Below are 17,636 nucleotides of genomic sequence, written 5' to 3' on the forward strand. Positions count from 1 at the left end.
GCTTGAACTTTAATATGAAATGATAGCACAGTCATGTTAAATGCTGTGCTTTACTTCCTCTGTATTGATGTTAACATTAACAGATGAGATTCTGCCATATTTATAATCTCACAATTGCTCACATCTTTGTCACATCCTTCATCGCTCTCTCTCATTGGTTCATCTCTGGACCCATTTAAAATAGTGCTATTTTTTATACCTCTTATTTTATTCTGAATAAATATTCTGTTTTAACCCATACCATATTTTAGTAATTTTTTTCCTACATTACATTTTAAAATTGCATTCATGTACACATTAATTTAGCTTTTCTCAGACATGCGTCCCAAAATACTGTTTTCTGCGTACTATAGATATTCTTTTTATCTGGTTTTCTGTGACAAAAATGAGGTAATCCAAACAGGCTCATCCAGCTAACATTTGGATGGACACCATCGTTCTTTATTTGAGTAATTCTTGATTTATGTTTTCAGTCTTTGCCTTAGTGTCACTTTTTTGTTTTGTCTGCCCCTTTCTCTCTCTCTCTCTCTCTCAAACTATTTATATGATCAGACAGATACTGTGACTGGAATGATCTGTGAGAAATGGAAAGACAGGCATGCACATGCAAAACAATGTGCTTGAGGTAAACCGTGGAACGGGGAAGACAAACACAGTCTGAACTGATCACGTTGTGAAAATGGATTTTATTCAAAAAGATCAAAAGAAGACGTACATTTCCACATTCAGACTTCACCTGAAAGCTTCCACAGGGCCGGAGACCCCACTGGAGGTCCCAAAGAAAACTGAGAATGGAATCTACCGGTTCTTCCTGTAACACAGAACAGAATGAGTAACTTTGCCAATGAAATGTATTATTGAAGCCACAGCTGAGAAGCAGTGATGTTTCTGATCTTTTAATGTAATGAGAAGCTGCAGTTCTTGAGAAAAAGATGTGAAGTGTGTGTGAGATGATTTGAGATCATTTCTATCAGTAACTAGTAGGCTGGACCCAATGGTTGTTTGGTGACCAGGTTTGACACCCAATGAAAGAAAAACAGAATTAACTCACTTTGATTTCGTTTGCAGTCGTGCTTAAAGTAGAACTCTGTTGAACAATATCTGCATTCTGTGTTAAAGCAACAGAAACCTTGCAGGAATCTTCGTCAATGTGGTCTGCAGACTTGATCTGGTCTTCAGTCTTGAGCTGGTCTTCTGACATCAGATGACATTCAGACGTTATATGAATGACCCGTGATCTGTTTCAAAGTAAAAGAGCTCATGAAGTGTAAAGAAGAGAGACAGCGACGACCAAAACAGTTGAGCTCCAGGAGCCGTGGAGTCATCATTGCTTTACCCTAGGATAAATTCGATACGTTTATTTTGTTTACATTATAATGCCTATACGCACAGACAATACACAGACATATGATGATTTCACTCACCGCCATGAGATTGTCATCGGGATCTCTTATCGCTGGGACTGATCCATCTTTCTGTTTCAGACGATCTGCAAATCCAGCGTCCAACTGGGCCTTGTTTATACAACAATCTTCACCAAAATCCGAACAAACATCAGCTGAATATTCGCGTCGTTGACCGTGAGGAATGAGAAGAAATTGTTGATTAAAGTCGATATTTTGGTTTCTTTTTCGTTTCACGTATTCTTGTCGTTTCATAAAAAATCTGATTGAACCACTATGATCATATGCACCATTTAAACTATGATATTTTGTACTTTTCTGAACCCTGACAGTGACAATTACCATGATGTCTATGAGGAGGCCTGGAGTTATGAGCAACATGTATCATTACATGTATCTGTACATCCCCAGATGTACAGATACTCTAGTCAAATGAATGAAAGCTAGTTTTAAATATGATTTAGTTTTCTATAAATGATTTAATCTAGATCGGTACAGATTAGTGGGCTTGTTGAACTGCTAAAGTTTAGAATTGGGATGGAGCTTGGATTTAGGTTATAGTGTTCCGCCCCTTTATGTCAATCATGTTTTGAATCTTTTTTCAGAACCCCTGGGGGGCTCCGGCCATGCCCCCCTCGCCCTGTTCTCTGGCTGACGTCATGAGCGAGCAGTTGCCTAGACAGCTGCATGACGATGGAAACTCATTCTCAGACTGCCCGAAGTGAGTCCACCAATCACGTTGTTGTTCCCACATTTTCATCATCTTGTGGATTCAGGTTTAGTCCACTTGATTTTTTCTAAGTTTAAGAAGTGGTATTGAATTAAGGTGCGAACAGAGACGGAAGAAGAGTCTCTCTGAACGCTCTGAGTTTGTGTGTTGAGCTTTAGAAATCCAATGTCGTGGTTGAAGGGATCTTGTGTTCTGCTTCACCTCTGCGATTTCTACATGAAGTTATTTAAGAACTGTCACAATTTAGTTCAATTTATATGTCTCTGTGGTTAAGACCCAATTTTGATAAAATAATATAAAATAACTTGTATGATGTTTCAAATGTATCTGTTGATTATAGTTAATGAATCTATAAATCTCCATACTTTATTATTTATAGTTATTCTTTCGATTGGAACCTGCAGTCGCACAGAATCTCACGCCGACCGGGTTCATGGATCTCACGGACACAAAACGGTCAGTTCTGATCTAGTCAGAGGTTGCCGGGTAAACTAATATCATTAAGTTTGGCCGCTACATGCCTGCTAAGAAACATAACAATAGTTATTTTAGTCACGATCATGCAGCATGCTAAGCCAGATGATAGGTGGAAATTTGTAACATGTGAGCTTCAGTAATGCCCCATTTATAATTTAACGTCTAGTATAAACTAGTCCATCCTATCCTGACACTTAGATTTTGCGGTAACAGAACAGGCTCTGAAGAATTTAGATAATATCAACAATAATAATTTATTATGCCAGGCAGGTACAACATCAATTAAAATCATAGAATGTGCATACAAAGACAATTCTAACTTAATATGCACAGATTATCAACATAGTACAAAATTAAAACCACAAAGTTGATCAAACCTGGCAAAATAGAGACACACAGTTGCAATGTGGGAAGTTGTGGTTACAGAAGCTTCCCTGAGTCTTTTGCCAACGCAAATGTAACAAAGAATCATGAATTCAATGGTCATTGTGAAAGAATCATGAATACATTGTGAAATTCAGTTTAACACGTGGCTGACGAGATCATCAAATGGGATGCCAATCTATCCGTGAACAGGATTCCCCGATAAAACCAATCCTCTTAGAGGAGTGCAGGTGATGTCCTAAAGTTAAAAAAGCTCTAATACACTCTATGTGAGGTTTGAAGGACCTAGACCCTTTCACCCATCGCACCAAGACCTTTAAAACATGATGTTCAAATCTTCATAACATGACAAAACATTATAAACACAATATGGAATGTGTAAGCACGTTTACATTGATCAAGGCCTGATGAGATGAAGGGGAGGAGAGAGGTGTGATAAGAAGAGGGGTTCAGTTCATGGACATCAACCCCTGAGGGGAGGGCAGGATATCATTCCTCAGGATCTAGCAACAAATGGGGTTTGATTGTTTTGTGTCCCAGAATCACAAACATCCTTAGTTGTTAGCACATTTCTAGCTGCCTTACAATATTTATATTAAATAAACAAGTTATTTTACCAATGAAATGTTTTTCTGACAATTGAATGACAATATTTATTATCCATACTGTCAATGTTGCTTATAGTTGAGATTCTGTTGTGTGTTGATTTCATGGCTGTATGTTTTAAAAACGAATAATGTTGTGCGTCTACTATAGACTGGTTGAATAACACAAACGTGATCATTTTTAAGCGTAAATTAAGGCTCACTGTGTTTTTCTTTCCCGTTCCTCCAACAAATGCACACGCACGCATATCTTCTCTGTGAGATATTTTCCCACGTCTAATAGAAGGGCGTGTTTCTCTCTGTGTATAATCATATTACAGCCTGTATATGTTATTCTCAAATACTGCAGATTCCAGCCATTATCTGCTTTAATAACATTCTGTGTTGATGTTATTCAGCTCAATGCTTCAGGTTTTCAAACAACCATGCTGTTCTTTAATTATATTGACAACAAATGAATGCTCAAAGTTCTGGACACGTTATTCATTATATTCAACGTATAAAGACACACACTCACACAATTCTTCATTCATGTCAATCAGAAGTGTTATTCACAGAATGAATCAAATTTTCTTTTAAATAAAATGTTGTTCAATCAAAAGGGAAAGCATTGATGTGCCAGACTCACTAATAGACCGTAATCAGACAGATTTAACATCCGTGTACCACTGATAGTCTATATATCAAGTTAAAGATCTGTGTCAAATATGAGGATATTATGAGCTAATCCAAGCAGCTCAAACAGGCTCATCCAGATTTTGAATGAAGTTACCCCTGACATTATTCCTGTGACACACCCACAGAAAAGACACTGTGTGGAATTTAAAGGTTTTTTTAAATTGCAATATCAACACAGTTTTGTCAACAAATTTCAAATCATCTAATATTTTAGCATCTCATTCTACATTTGAATATTTGTTGATTTATATTTCGAGAGTTTAGCGATTTCAATCCAAAAGGGAAGCTCCGCCCATTTACTATGTCACTGCCCCTTTCTCTCTCAAACTATTTATATGATCAGACAGATACTGTGACTGGAAGGATCTGTGAGAAATGGAAAGACAGGCATGCACATGCAAAACAATGTGCTTGAGGTAAACCGTGGAACGGGGAAGACAAACACAGTCTGAACTGATCACGTTGTGAAAATGGATTTTATTCAAAAAGATCAAAAGAAGACGTACATTTCCACATTCAGACTTCACCTGAAAGCTTCCACAGGGCCGGAGACCCCACTGGAGGTCCCAAAGAAAACTGAGAATGGAATCAGAGGGAGAAACCACAGAGAAATCAGTCTGAAGTCAGGTACTGTATGTGTGATATTTCTACTGTTAGACGTACAGCATCTCTGATTAAATACATTTAAATGTTGACAACAAATCAAGACAACTGGGAAAAGTGTTCATGTAAATAATGATCAACACCATGAGTTAATCATCCTTCTAAATGACATTTTGTTCATTATTTGTCAGTTGCGTAATTTGTCTGGGAGATTTAAATCTGATATTGTCCAACACTTGTGAAACAGAAAGTGTCAATGCAAAGAAAGACCAGACAGAGTTGGAAATCAGAGCTCAGCAAGAGAAATCTAATAAAACCTTGGATGTATTAAAAAGAAGAAAAGGTATGTCACACAAATTACAGCAAACATTCACTATAAACAAATCTAGATTTTTCATTTGTCTCTACTGAAGTTTTGTCAATTGTAAAATGGCTGCTTTTAATTTTGCAGCGTAATTAAATTGGCTCCTTGAATCATTTCAACTTAGTGCCTTCTAAAAACAAGTTAACATATTTTGATAATTAATTCATTAATAACTAAAGATAATCAATGTAAGTCTTAAATGTAGTTAAATGGTTCAGATTTTCTATAACATGTGCTAAATATACTGTAGTGTTTAAAAAAAGATGATCGTCCTTTATAATTCACATACTTTGTTCTTAAGGTAAGTTAGAATCTTTAAAGAAGAACACAGCACTTAAACATGCTAAAATGTCAGATTTCTCTCAAGTGCTTTCAGTAGGTCAGCAGTCTCCTGCGTCTCATTATTCATTATAGCCCATCATTAGTCACCACCAATTAAACCCTTGATTGACCTCAGAAGTCACATGACTGATTAGGTCTCGTGAGTATTTATATGTACATGTCACATGTGGTGCACACGTTTGATCTGTGTGTTTTACTGCAGGTGTCACGCTGACTAAAACAGTGAGCAGGGATTCAGGTTAGTGTGTTACAATTCTGTGTCTGTAAAAGAGTTTGTTTAGAACATTAATGCGCTCAATAATGATTAGAGGACTAATGTTATTTTACCTCGTCCCCAAACTTCTAAACATATCTTTATTGTTGCTCCAGATGCTATAGCTCAGTTTTCAACCTGGTCTCATGGGTAAGACGTACCTCTGCACACTTTTTGCAGCGCCACTAAATACGTTCTAGCAGGTACATATTTCTACAGTTTTACGACACGAAAGTCCACTGGGGGCGCTAAAGAGAAGACCTCTGTGTGACACATCGATGACGGTCGACTCCACATACAACACGATTGAGCGTCAGAGGTATGTACAGTATATCACATTATCCTAATGCTGTCTGCGTTATTTTAGTGAAATTGTAAAGTGTCACGTTGTTTTACTGAAACATGTTTGCTCTAATGGTAACTAAACTGTAACGTTAGAATCATGCGACTGCCCGTGACGCCAGTAGGACAGTTAAGTGAAGCTAACGCATGAGTAATTTAGCTAGCGTTAGCCACCGCCGACAATTAAAGTTTTTTTTTTACAATTACCGTTACGAATTCTGCGGTAGATTTAGTAGCTATGTGGCTTGTTATCCGGTAAGCTTAATAAAGCTTTTGGCGACCTTTGAAAATATAAATAGATCGCTTTATAATTCGGTTTATTGTTCGCAGTGGTGGACAGTAATGACGTTTTTATCTTTTTACTCCGCTATATTACATAAAGCATATCGTTACTCCTTATTTGGAAATAAAGAAATTACGATGTGCCCCTCATGAAAGAAATGATTATTTTTAACGAACCGGGTAAATCGGTTCGCAAATCACGCCAAATGATTCATCTACGATTGTATGAACTACTCAATGATTCAAATGAGCCGTTCATAGCGAGTCTTCAGTGAACTGAATTCACGCGCGCGCGCGTGCGCGCTATAAGTAAGTTACTCATGTCCAGTTTAAGGATAATCTTTGTAACTGAAAATCACACTTAGGTCAAAACCTACAGTTGTTGGTGTAGTCTTAATCTGCAGACATCGTTGAATGTGGACACATCGAAGTCAATTTGAAATGTTTACGTGAAAAGACGAAATATTATAGTAACAGAAGTTAAAAAGTAATTTAAAACGCATGCATCATTCATCGTCCCAGTTGATGTGGTATTATAATGTTATGCATTTATCCATGCGTGACCCCTGTTTTTAACTTGTTTTTCAACACATTACATACGTGACAAGCACTAAGCCGAAATAACTTATTTATTTATTTATATGAAAATGTTTCTAACCTGAGAAACTACATGATGGAATAAGAAAGGATGTGATGTACATACTTACTATCAGTGATACCTGCTGGGGTCGTTTTACCCCACAGACTAGGTTTAATAAATAATTATGGAAAAATATGTTCCATAAAATGTAATCCCTTAATACAGTTTGTATTCTTATGTCAAATATAACTCAGATTTTCTGCAAAACGTCAAGCTTTAAAACACTTTTCCATTAACCAATGAAAATTGGTTGTATTTGTCTATTGGCATAGTTGTAATTAGGCTAAATTACATTTTAAAATACTTTTAATCAGACTACAGGTAATTCAAAAACGTACAGTGAAACGTTGACATATCAGGTTAGTCTTTCCATGTAGCACCAACTTGTGCCAATGCCATGCTTGCATATGAGTACATATTACTACATTTATTTATGTATTGAACATGCATTTTATGTAGCAGCCGTACCTGCCACAGAATGAGTGGTGCTCGAGCTTAAGATAACTGCCCATGTGGCTGGACTTTAAAGTAACAACCTCATTTTAAAAAGTTAATTTATGTTATAATGATATGTAACGTAACAATTTGACCCCTTTTTACTAGATCATTTTAAAGGATTTTTATGCACTTCTTGGTCTTCACGTTGTGCTTTAAAATCCTTAAAGGCATGTTTAGCCGTGGATTTTCTCCTTTCGTTAACAGCTGATCAGTCATGTCAGTTAAATGCTCACTACATCAGAATTTATTGGGCAAATCTGTTTCAATTTTGCGGTTTCCATCAACCTTTTCTAATGTGATACTTCAAAAAGTGTAGAAAAATACATTGATGAAAACATGGCTGATGAAACAGAAATAAAATATCACAATGAAAGCATTTTGTTTTTATATTTAGTCATAAACCAGTAGTAATTGTAATGGTAAATGTTAACAATAGAATCATGTGTGAGCACTCCTGATGCCAGAAAGGAGCTCCACTCTGCCTTAACCAAACAATCAAAATTTGTGTTAGAATGCAGTTCATTGACTTAAGCATTTAACATTTCGATCTACTCCCAAACCACACTCAAGTGTGGTATGGCAAGAGCTCCACATCGGACAGTAAACACTCCATCAGGTGATGAAAACTGCCCAATGCATCACCGGCACCCAATTAACCATCATTGAGAACATTTACCTAGGCACTGCCTGGGTAGGAAATAAACTTAATCAAGGAGGCCTCCCAGTTGTATGCAAACCGTTACCCACATATTTTCATTTGTTTTGATGTGTCCTTTTTTTTGTGCCTCTCAGGTGTCAAAAAATAAATTACTGAGAAGGATTGTCAGCCTACAGCAGTGTAAAATATGGAGGAGAGATTAGAGCCTGATCTCGATGAAATAATGGCTGATTTGGAGGAGTTACAGGTATTTTTTATAAAATTATGTACCAGCATTCTGCATCAAGCAGTATTTCACTGTATGTGTGTGCGTGTGTGTTCCACTGTTTGTATTTTTTGCAACTTGAAAATTGATATTCAGAAACGTGTTCAACACATTCTTAAATATGTATATTTTGAAGTCGTTGTTCTACCTCTTGTATTTGAGTAATACAGAGTGAGGAGGCAGTAAAAGAAACACCAAAAAAACGAAAAAGAAAGAAGATAAAACTCAGGTGGAAACAAAGAGACCAAAAAGGATTCTTGGTCTATGAGAAGCATAAACGAAAGACAGGTATGTTTTGATATTTTTGACCCTTTGATTTTCACTAAGTTTTTGTAAATACCATTTTTTTCCCTTTTATTTTTAGACCGATCTGAAAGACCAGTTGCCTCAACCAGTGCCTCTTCAAATAACCCTCAAGAAGTTGAGCTTGGTAAGCAATTTTTGTTTTTGTTGATTCGATGTACAATCATGTGTTCAACCAAATACTGTTTATCTTTCACATTTATACCCTGAAGTCTGTTTATACTAACAGACAGGTAATTTGATAAAATACATTCCCATATGAGCTGCTCAACAGTGGAAAGAGTTCCCATTGCATCTGTTCTGTTCTTTGTATGCCTGCTACTGCATTAAAATTCTAGAAACTACAAACACATCTGAAGCCTCAACTACCAAACATTTTGGAGAAGTAGATGCACATCGGATTATTGGTATGCTTACTTTAAATTTGTTTTGTGTAGTAAGTTTTTACCTATCAGAACTGTCTCTGAATTAATAATAGAGCAAGCATTTTATGAAAATGTACAGATTTGCTTCAGAATATTTAGGTGTAGCACTCAAGAGATTGTTTTTTTTAAACAACATAAACTGTGTTTGTGTTCTTACAAGCTTGTTCATGATAAGGAATTGTAATGTAAATTAATTTATTGCAAGATTTACAAGTACATCTACTCCAAGATGCAATGGACTGTGATGAACCCAGATCAACAGCATCTAATGATTGGGCACTGAGGCAATCCTTGTCTGAAGAACGCTGGCAGGAAGCAAGACCAAAACTCCTTGACAGTTTGCTTGCTTCAGACTGTGTACATCTTGGTCCTTGTGATCACTGCAGCTTGAAAGAAGCAGTCATCAGGTGCAAGGACTGTTTGCCTAAACCCCGTTACTGTGGAAAGTGTGATGTTTCTACGCATCAACATCTAGTTTTTCACAACAGAGAGACTCTTATAGATGGGTTCTATAAACCTGTCCCTCCATCAACTGCTGTGCAAGACTTCAGTGGCCAAAATGTCATATATGAGCAAGGTAGGAATTACTGGAAAGCTTAAAATCATGTTATTTTTTGGTAATATATTTTTCCTTTCATCTAGTGTGCTTGCTGCCAATCACACAACCAGAAAAAGTTTGTGATTGTGACCCTCAAAACCTCTCTGTTGTCGCCGGACGATCAGTTGCACTCATTTGCATAAATGGTACTGTATGACACGCAATGTTTCTATTGTATTTGTCTATTGGCATTTAATCTTTTAATCTTTTAAAAACTTTTAATCAGGTTATTCAATTCAATTTCATCTATACCACAGAGATTTAAAAATATTTTTTTGAATAATTATTACATTTGCATGTTCATTGGTTCTCTGTCATTGGTTATGGTAAAATCGCATGCGTGTAGACAAATAAATTATTTTATTTTTTAGTAGTTTTTTATTTTAATTTTAAAATGATTTATTATAATATAACATTTGTATTATTTAATTAATTTTTAGCCTTTCATATAAACTCTTAAACACCCCCGCAGTTCCTTCACAAATACCATTCTGGAAAACCTTTACATAATATTATGTTAAGTTGTTAGTAATAACAAATGTAATATTCTTACTCTTTGTATTTTTATAATGATATGATATAATATTATCCCATTGAAACAATATAGGTCCAAAGTTATTTAAAAGTTGTCTTATTATTACCTTAAAATGTGTCATTTAATTGGATTCCAACTACTGTGATGGTTTCCAACTACAATTTTGTTATGTAATTGGAATCAGAAATGGATAAAAAAATTTAAGTGATCTAATCTTTTTTCAGGTCGCTATGACATGTACCTGCCAGTTATGAATTGCAGAACATGTCATGCGTCATGGACACCTGAAGTGGGAGACCTGCTGTGTAGTGGTTACTGGCCGGGCACTGTGGGATTTCAAACCATATACCAGCTAGACCTTTTCACCTCTTTTGAGGACCTGAAGATCAATGCACCTGGTCTTTCAAGACAAGCATTTGTCAAAATGTTAGAACAGCGCTCACAACAATTTGGAAGGGTAACATCTGGAAGGTCATTTGTTTTCTTCATTTGTGCAAGTCTAACTGGCATGTCACTGTATTCAAATTTTTGTAATTCCAGAGAGGTTACATTTGTGGCGACATCTTCCAAAAAGCTTTCCTTGAATGGACATATTGTCGTCATGAAAGAGAAAAACTCTGCGGCATTGACCACTTCTCTTGCCCAGCTTGCACCCCAGATACAGTTGCTGTGTCTGCAGATGGAAACAGAAAATTATATAGATTCAGCAAAACAAAGGGGTATATTATTATTGATAACATTACACTGTCAAAATGTCTTGTGAATCATTTTTGCTTTTAACATATTTTATTTATGTAGGGTAGAGGAACAACCATTTTTTGATGGAGTTTTTCTGGCCAATGACAAAGCTGTAGCAACATTTGTTGATTGTGTTCGTGAGAAGATCAAGCCAGTAAGATATTTGTCAAAGACTTACGACTGTAGTCAATAAATCAGCATTTACTTTGTGTATATATTTGATATGACTCTGTGTTACAGGTAAGTGGAAAAGGCACCTGTGGAACATCAACATGGGCTGCAGCCAGGGAGACCTCTAAGAAGACAAACTCCAAATGTGACGAAGAAGGCTTAGAGGTGGCAGTTTGCAGACACTGCATATTGCTTAGAGGTCTGAACATGTTCAGGGGGGAGATATTTGCATACCCTCTGTTTTTGCAAAATGATCTGGCCACAAAAACAAATTGCAAGTTCTTCTGCACCGACATCATGTGTAGATATTGGCCTTATCTACAAAAGGTGGCTCAAGCATTCCCAGAAATGAAAAAATTGACTCAGATGAAGCCATTTCTTTCGGTCATGCATGCAAAGGGGCATTCTACAAAATGTGAGGTAAATATATCTTCAAACAATATGGTAAGTTCTTTTCCTGTTTGACCTCCTTGAACTCAATATTTGTGGTTTGGACATCTGGTGTGCATGTTTTAGGTGCAGTGGGGTGGCAAAAACCAAACAGGGGCAGGCACTACCATTGGTGAAGAAGTTGAACAAGTCAACAGCTTTTTGTCCCGTGTGGCTATAACTACAAAATACATGAGTAAGGCTGGTAAGTGTTTTTTTTCAGTGCTCACGGATTGTGCTTTGGTAGCATAACAATTAAAACAGCTTGCCTTTTTCAAGAATCATACTTGTAGATTAACCATCACTGCTCAAAAAGCTCATTTAATTCTTTCATCTTTACAGCACGAGTAGATATGATCACATTACATGCCAGAGGATGGAATGAGCGAAAAAAAAGAAACCTGCACAAGTACTTGTCTACACGGTACTTGAAGGTAAGTAAAAACTAAAAAATATTCATCAAGGAAGATTACATTTCATCTGACTGATGTTTACTGATAACTTGTATGTACTCAGTATCTTATACATTTAGGATTGCGACAGTTTTGTGTGACTTTCCATTAATTGTGCTTTTAGACTATCCAGAAGACAAAGGAAGTCAAAGAGGACATTGAGGCTATAAAGGAGTCCACGCAAAGGTCTGATGAGGAACTACAACAGTGGGTTACTGATGTGAGACAGTGGGCAGTTGACAGTAAGTACTTGTTGCTGTCTCTTTTAAATTTAAAAATTATTGAACGTGTTATTTTATATATAAAATATATATTGAATACGTTATTTTTCCTTGCTCGTTTGTGTTTTAACACCTGACTCCTCTAGTGACATTGAATGACCAAACCAAACAATAAAACAATGGCATAATTGGGAGCTCTTTCTCTTTTTAAAGTAAACTAAGATGATGAAACTTTCTCCCAAAAAACTTCATAACACTTATTCACCAATTAGCAAACTGAGCAAATGTTCTCAGATTCTTTGGCAAAACATTTGTTGATATCCATTGTCAATATTTTGAATTCATTGAATACTTATTTTTTCACTAAATGTTAACCACCTTATCCCTAAACATGTCTATATTAGGTGTTTTATAGAAATAGTTTAATTGTTCTATTTTTGATGGAACAGAAAGTGCATGATATTGATTAAATACCTTTACTAAATATTTACAGCTCCAGATGACCTCCGAACAGATGATCCAGTGGCGTTGCAACATCTGATTGAAGGCCTATTTTTGGGCATCCAGCAGAAAAAGAGGGATCTGTATCGTGTAACCGGTAAGTAGGCTCCATGCCTAGGGTTGGGTATTTTGATGATTTTGATTTCCAATTCTGCTTATCGATTTCAATTGTTATCGATTCCCAGTTTTGATTCCACAGTTGAAGCAAAACTTTGACCTGTAGGGTCCTTTAAGCCTGCTTATTGACAGATTTGCCAAAAATATCGGTTTATGAGCACCATTCTGTGTACATAGCAACCATGTTTTGTCTGATTTATAAAAAAAAATTACCATAGTTTAATACCAACTACATCATGGTTAAATAAATGTGTGGTAAATTTGTATTTCATTTGCTTTATCCGAAGTTAACACATGCACATTTCTGAAAATATGCACATAGGAATTGATAAGTGTAATTTAAATTTCAAGTGTTCGATTCTTTTTCGATTCGATTCCGATTTGAATCGAATTTTTCAATTCCTTCCCTTTCCATGCCCTCATGTACTTGTGGGGTTAATTTTAAAATGTGATATGTATTGATATTATTAAGTTATTTAAATGTTATCACATCTGAAGACTGAAGTCTCACATCTACAGCACACTGTGCATATAGAACTGTAGTAGAGTAGACGGGGCGAGACCGTGGTTCGAGTCCGGTGAGTAATTGTGAATTGGTGCCAGCTGTGCGCACACCGGGCTCGAATCACGTAGGAGATTGGGAGCATATAAAAGGAACGAGCAACCGGACCGTCGAAGAGAGAGGACCGGGCCCGAACATGTTTTACATAAAATGGAAGGAAGGAGTCGGAAACCGAAAGACATTCAAAACATTTAATAAAGTAATACAACAGCCGGTGGCCCCTCACGGACGACCGCCGGCGAACAAAACATAAATATAAATACAAACATAACACAAGTTCGGGCCCGGTCCTCTCTATTCGACGGTCCAGTCGCTCGTTCCTTTTATATGCTCCCAATCTCCTACGTGATTCGAGCCCGGTGTGCGCACAGCTGGCGCTAATTCACAAATACTCACCGGACTCGAACCACGGTCTCGCCCCGCCTATTCTACTACAAGAACCATTAGTAACCTTTATACTGTGAGTGTACATTGAGTGAACTGTCCTAACTCTGCCTATATGTCCAATGTTATCAGCACCCAACTTCCTGGATAACTTGAAAATTGGTCACATTCAAGGTTATCTATTATGGTTTTATGACCACACTTTTATTATTGTAGTTTAAATATTCTACAATTGCATTTTTAATCCCTGATATTCTGTGAGCTCAATACCGTAGTTTATAAGGCGCCATTAGCACAATGACCTTCATGCGTATCCTCCTGAAACCTCTCTCTGTGGTGTTTTTGTGCTGCAGACCGTAACAAACAGCGACACAAGATCCGAAGACGGATTGGAGAGGATAAGAAAAAGCTGTTTAATGCCATATCCCAATACGACGGTCTTCCAACCACAACAGAATCTGTAGGTTCAATTGAAGACCTTCTTACAACAGAAAGTCCTATCTGGCCTTGGGATTCTGGTATGTAAAGTTTGACATAAATCATTTTGGTGAATCCTCTTCAAACACTTACTTCATTAAACTCTGGGTTAAAAAAGGAAAAGGCCCATGTGCTTATCCTTTGTTTCAGACCATAGAAATGCACAGACATCATTGCATTCTTTAAACTTTTTTTAGCTCACTCAAACTACAGTCCAGAGGAAGTTACTACAGGTCACTCCTCAGAGTAATGTGTCAAGTCGGTTTGTCCTTTTGTTTTCCCACACTGTAGATCCAACACCAGTCACTTTTTGCCTGAGACATCTTTTCCACTAACATGGGATATTGCTAACAAAAGGCATTAAGATTAGTAGTATTATGTTAATTGATTTTTTTTTTATCTTTGTAGAACCTGACACTTCTTTAGGAATGAAGAAGAAAGTTTTTGACAAGGTGATGCAGCTGGAGAGACTGATTGAGGAAGAGGCTGTACTTGTAGAGGAAATGAAACAACATTGGACACAGCTTACAAGAACCTACAGGGCCTTGAAGGACCAGGCTAGAGCAGTGTCAGATGACCTGGCCACACAGAGTGAGTACTAATTTCTAAATATTGTTTACTTAGTATAGCCTAGTTTAAATAACCTGCTTTAAAGATCATAATACCTGGAAAGTCCCAAATTGATGTAGTGGTGCATACTTCTAAACACTTTCTTATTTTCTATCCGAAATTTTAGGCTTCCCTTCAGGACTTTCTGGTGAAGCTTACCGTGGCCTATACAGTGCTGTCCTACAAAAATGTGAGGAGATCAAAAGAGACCTGGTGACTGTGAAAGAAACATATTCCCGAATAGCGTTAGGTGGCAATGATGGACCTGTTGTTGAAAAAGAAGATGAAGACCCATTTGAGCATGCCTCCACAGATGCCTCTACCGATGATGAATTATAGTTTTGACCAGAGTTTTGACTGGTCTTCTTACTCTAGGTGGCTCAAGTTTGCTGGGTGCAGTAATTTACTCCTCTCCTGTAAAAGTAGCATCTTAAATCAGACTTTCTCTGCTCTACTCAGCCACTTTGATGAATCTGTGTTTTGAAGCCATGTTTTCTCCCCATTGTAAAGAATAAAACCTTGACCCTGAATGTTCTATCACTGCCTGACTGAGTCTTGATTCCTTAATTACAAAATATCGTTTAACGTCACAGTTTGGTTATAGTTTGTAATTTTTTCTTGTACAAATTTGTTTACTACATACTTCACTACATTAACACATGGATCATTAACAGAATTACAATATAACAAAAATATTATAACATAATATAGCAATACATAAAGTTTCACCAAACTTTTTGATAATAGGCTTAATAAGTTAAATGTTCTGTGATCGTGCTTAAATATTTAATTTTGCTTAAGATGTACTTAAGATCTAACCACAAAACACATTTATATACAAACCTGATTCCAAAAAAGTTGTGACACAGTACAAATTGTGAATAAAAACAGAATGCAATGATGTGGAATTTTCAAATTTCAATATTTTATTCAGAATTCAACATAGATGACATATCAAATGTTTAAACTTATAAAATATATAATTTCAAGAGAAAAATAAGTTGTGTTTTAAATTTCATGGCATCAACACATCTCAAAAAAGTTTGGACAAGGCCATGTTTACCACTGTGTGGCATTCCCTCTTCTTTCTATAACAGTCTGCAAACGTCTGGTGACTGAGAAGACAAGTTGCTCAAGTTTAGGAATAGGAATGTTGTACCATTCTTGTCTAATACAGGCTTCTAGTTGCTCTACTGTCTAAGGTCTTCTTTGTCGCATCTTCCTCTTTATGATGCACCAAATTTTTTCTATGGGTGAAGATCTGGACTTCAGGCAGGCCATTTCAGTAACCGGATTCTTCTACGCAGCCATGATTTTGTAATTGATGCATTATGTGGTCTGGCATTGTCATGTTGGAAAATGCAAGGTCTTCCCTGAAAGAGATGACATCTGGATGGGAGCATATGTTGTTCTAGAACTTGGATATACCTTTCAGCATTGATGGTGCCTTTCCGGATGTGTAAGCTGCCCATGCCACACTCATGCAACCCCATACCATCAGAAATGCAGGTTTCTGAACTGAGTGCTGATAACAACTTGGGTTATCTTTAGTCCGGATGACATAGCGTCCCAGTTTTCCAAAAAGAAACTCAAGTTTTGATTCGTCTGACCACAGAACAGTTTTCCACTTTGCCACAGTCCATTTTTAATGAGCCTTGGCCCAGAGAAAACGCCTACGCTTCACAATCGTGTTTAGATATAACTTCTTTTTTGACCTATAGAGTCTTAGCCGGCAACGGCGAATGGCACGGTGGATTGTGTTCACAGACAATGTTGTCTGCAAGTATTCCTGAGCCCATGTTGTGATTTGCATTACAGTAGCATTCCTGTATGTGATGCAGTGCCGTCTAAGGGCCCGAAGATAATGGGCATCCAGTATGGTTTTCCGGCCTTGACCTTTACGCTCAGAGATTGTTCCAGATTCTCTGAATCTTTGGATGATATTATGCACTGTTGATGATGATAAATTCAAACTCTTTGCAATTTTTCCCTGAGAAAGTCCTTTTTGATTTTGCTTCACTATTTTTCGCCTCAGCATTTGGGGAATTAGTGATCCTATGCCCATCTTGCCCTTTGAGAGACACTGCCACTCTGAGAGGCTCTTTTTATACCCAATCATGTTGCAAATTGGTCCTCTAGCTGTTCCTTTATATGTACACTTTTCCGGCATCTTTTTCCTACCTGTCCCAACTTTTTTGGAATGTGTACCTCTCATGAAATCCAAAATGAGCCCATATTTAGAATGACATTTCAAAATGTCTCACTTTCAACATTTGCCATTTAAACTCTGAAAATGTATTTTGTTTGGTCTTATTACAAGATTTCATTTCAATATTTCATGGAGACTGCCCGGTACCAGGCATTGTTTTAGTGAAACCTTTGGAACCCGACCTCACCCTTCATTGGCAATGCCATCAACAATGTGTTTATTAAAGTAGTGAACATATGTATGTACCACACCCAAGACTCAGTGTGTATGCATGAGTCATGAACTTGTAAGCATCTGCAGTAGTCTAAAGTCAGACAAATGTTATATTATTTTCATAGGAAGTTCACACAGCAGACATTTATGGCATTATTATTGTGTTTA

The 17,636-nt window shown here is 36.9% G+C and overlaps 1 protein-coding gene across 6 annotated transcripts; it reads left to right on the forward strand.

Moving 5' to 3' along the window:
• Positions 1–4,659: 4,659 nt before the first annotated feature.
• LOC130412868 (uncharacterized) lies at positions 4,660–15,583 on the forward strand. Of its 6 annotated transcripts, XM_056737657.1 has the most exons (22): positions 4,660–4,904; positions 5,128–5,223; positions 5,789–5,824; positions 5,956–5,989; positions 6,059–6,158; positions 8,394–8,506; positions 8,695–8,812; positions 8,889–8,954; positions 9,166–9,234; positions 9,458–9,829; positions 9,895–9,996; positions 10,610–10,842; positions 10,926–11,104; positions 11,184–11,277; positions 11,364–11,714; positions 11,811–11,928; positions 12,066–12,157; positions 12,300–12,417; positions 12,890–12,994; positions 14,314–14,478; positions 14,846–15,028; positions 15,174–15,583. In XM_056737657.1, exons 6-22 carry the CDS (start codon positions 8,447–8,449, stop codon positions 15,383–15,385), a joined length of 2,637 nt encoding a protein of 878 aa, XP_056593635.1. In that variant the 5' UTR covers positions 4,660–4,904; positions 5,128–5,223; positions 5,789–5,824; positions 5,956–5,989; positions 6,059–6,158; positions 8,394–8,446; the 3' UTR covers positions 15,386–15,583. The 6 variants fall into 6 exon arrangements, with proteins under 6 accessions (XP_056593635.1, XP_056593633.1, XP_056593638.1 ...); XM_056737655.1 differs by having other exon boundaries at positions 5,072–5,223; positions 5,956–6,158; XM_056737660.1 differs by having other exon boundaries at positions 5,956–6,158; positions 8,687–8,812; positions 9,057–9,234.
• The last annotated feature ends 2,053 nt before the right edge of the window (positions 15,584–17,636 follow it).

Source organism: Triplophysa dalaica, chromosome 23 (assembly GCF_015846415.1).
Source record: "Triplophysa dalaica isolate WHDGS20190420 chromosome 23, ASM1584641v1, whole genome shotgun sequence".
NCBI classification, from domain to species: Eukaryota; Metazoa; Chordata; class Actinopteri; order Cypriniformes; family Nemacheilidae; genus Triplophysa; species Triplophysa dalaica.

Excerpts from the sequence above, each read along its gene's own strand:
- LOC130412868 (XM_056737655.1), top strand. The coding sequence starts at position 8,447 with ATGGAGGAGAGATTAGAGCCTGATCTCGATGAAATAATGGCTGATTTG. Across the intron at positions 9,830-9,894 it reads AAATGTCATATATGAGCAAG|TGTGCTTGCTGCCAATCACA; the intron begins GTAGGAATTACT and ends CCTTTCATCTAG. Across the intron at positions 14,479-14,845 it reads TATCTGGCCTTGGGATTCTG|AACCTGACACTTCTTTAGGA; the intron begins GTATGTAAAGTT and ends TTATCTTTGTAG.